The sequence below is a fragment of the Populus trichocarpa genome, chromosome 7, assembly GCF_000002775.5.
Source record: "Populus trichocarpa isolate Nisqually-1 chromosome 7, P.trichocarpa_v4.1, whole genome shotgun sequence".
Taxonomy (NCBI): domain Eukaryota; kingdom Viridiplantae; phylum Streptophyta; class Magnoliopsida; order Malpighiales; family Salicaceae; genus Populus; species Populus trichocarpa.
The window spans coordinates 504,010-506,586 of NC_037291.2; the positions used below are offsets into that span (position 1 = coordinate 504,010).

A 2,577-nucleotide genomic window follows, 5' to 3' on the forward strand; every position below is an offset into this window, starting at 1 on the left:
GGGCTCACCAAAGACAATACTCTTTGTTCTCTGATAACACCAACATAAGTGAATTCTGAGTTCTGGTTGGAGGTTACTACCGGTATAAAATTTATTTTTTATATTAATACATCAAAAATATATAAAAACACAAAAAATAAAAATTTAAAATAATTTTTTTCAAAAACCCTTTTAAAATATAAAAATAACCAGGTTATATGAATATTAATGTGTTTTAAGGGATAAAACTTGGATTTCCCTTCAAAACCCCCTAGATTAGACACGAGCATTTACAGGATTGAACAAAGACAATATTCTCAGACTGGCCTTGCATCCCTTAGACTGGCCACACAGACACACCTTTTTCAGTGGGCTGGCCATGTCATTTTTTTTTTCGCAGACCGACTATGCATCCCTTTAAATCAGGCTTATAATCTTAAATCAAATTGCTATAACTGGATGATGCACTACTCCTAATTAAACTTAGTTATGGGAGACACATAACTTTTTTAATTAATTAAACTTAGTTATGCACTACTCCGTATATGGGAGACACATTATACATTGGAAACAGCTAATACAAGATATAAGAAATGCAAAATTGACGAACTTTTTTACGCAAGGCCACAAGCTAGATGCTCGATTTTAGCCGGCTAATCTTAAATGGACATGGATATGCTAGGAGCATATTCCAGACTCTGAACCATGAACAAGAAACTAACACCAGGGCGGATAAAAAAACGAGTACCTTCTCAATTTCTATAAGAAAAAGGCAAATGAGTAAAGCCGACAAGAAGGTAATTAATTTAAGCATGAGCGGGCCTAGGGTTGTGCTGGTCACTGGTTGTGCAAAAGGTGGGATTGGCTTTGAATATTGCAAGGCATTTGCTGAGCATAATTGCCATGTTGTTGCTTCTGACATTCCTCAACGCATCAGTGAAATGTTGGAGCTTGAATCAGAAAATATTGAGACTCTTGGGCTTGATGTTTCATCCAAAGAAAGTGTATCTTCAGCAGTGAGCACAGTCGTATCCAAGTATGGTCACGTTGATGTATTGATCAACAATGCTGGGATAGGAAGTACAGGTCCTTTAGCTGAGTTATCATTGGATGTAATAAGAAAAGCTTGGGAGATTAACACACTAGGGCAATTAAGATTGGTGCAAAACGTCGTGCCATTCATGGCATCTCGGGGCAGCGGTACCATAGTGAATATAGGGAGTGTTGTGGGGAAGGTTCCTACACCATGGGCAGGGTCTTATTGTGCTAGTAAGGCAGCAGTCCATGCCATGTCCAACACCCTGCGTGTTGAGCTAAAACCATTTGGAATTAATGTTGTGCTAGTGTTACCAGGGGCAATAAGATCAAATTTTGGTTCTGCTAGCGTGGAGAGATTAGGAAATCATGACTGGAAGCTATACAAGGACTTCAAAGAGGCTATCGTAGAACGAGCAAAGGCATCTCAAGGTGGCAAGGCAACGGATGCGACCATATTTGCAAGACATGTAGCTAAGAAAGTGTTGAGCCCTAGACCGCCAAGGCAAATTATGTTCGGTCATATGACTGGTTTGTTTGCCATGCTTTCTTGTTCTCCTCTATGGGTTAGAGACCTTTTCTTTTCAACTCGATTTAACCTAAATAAAAAGGTGTAGTTAAGGGAGAAATTAGTTATCTTCCTCGGTCTATTTCACTACTCACAATTAATTTCAGTTTTTTTTTTACTTTTTTATTTTATTTTGACAAACTATTGTTATTTTCTTGCTTGAATGTTTATTTTTAATGTAAACAATGTTCTTTATAGTTCTTTATTTAGAATAAATAAAGGAATGTCAACATGTTTTTTTGCTCCAATTGATTATTATACAATGTGGTTAGCTTATTATTGTATTGGATTTGGCTAAATCTTATCTTGCAATAATCGTGTATATATTATTGATCATTAACATCACATGTTAGTATTCTAACATATGTTTGTTTTGTTAATTGTCTATCATAAGACTACTCTTTTTTGGCTTTCAAAACCCATTATCTTGGTAAAATGTATGGTCTAGTGTTATCCTTTATCACCTGTATATTCAATGTTGCTTCTTCCTAAACTAAGTCCTAGTTATTCGACCTTGTTGCCATATTATTTCTCATATTTAGGAGATAATGGTGATCGTTAGCTAATTCATCATCCTCATCAATGAATTTTGATGATATTTTTATTGTGATTGATGCTTATGTTATTCTTTTTCACGAGACTTTTTAAGCCTAAAGATCTTGAACTCTCATTGGGTGTCAATATATTCAACTTTGCCTCGCAAGTTTTCTCATTTGGGAAAGGTGGTATGAAAAGCACGACACTAGTAAACCTTACAAGAAGGTATTTCCTAAACTTTTTGTGTCAATTCATTGACCTTGCCACGATTGATCTATTTTTTTTAGTAGCAACATTCATGACTAATTCTAGCATCTATCATGGTTGATTAAGCTTTATTTTTGGTAGCTAACCTCTATTAAGGAATCCTTCTAACTTAGAAAAACTAGATAAGATGGTTCACACTATACCATGAGCTAGGTCTTAACAATCTTATTTAAAAAAAAAATTAAATAAAA

The 2,577-nt window shown here is 35.2% G+C and overlaps 1 protein-coding gene across 1 annotated transcript; it reads left to right on the forward strand.

Annotated features, from left to right (window-relative positions):
• Window positions 1-755: 755 nt before the first annotated feature.
• LOC7497733 (short-chain dehydrogenase ptmH) lies at window positions 756-1,725 on the forward strand. Its single transcript, XM_002310847.3, has one exon. It carries the CDS (start codon window positions 756-758, stop codon window positions 1,629-1,631), a length of 876 nt encoding a protein of 291 aa, XP_002310883.3. The 3' UTR covers window positions 1,632-1,725.
• Window positions 1,726-2,577: the final 852 nt, after the last annotated feature.

Coding starts and splice junctions, on each gene's coding strand:
- LOC7497733 (XM_002310847.3), top strand. CDS start 756: ATGAGTAAAGCCGACAAGAAGGTAATTAATTTAAGCATGAGCGGGCCT.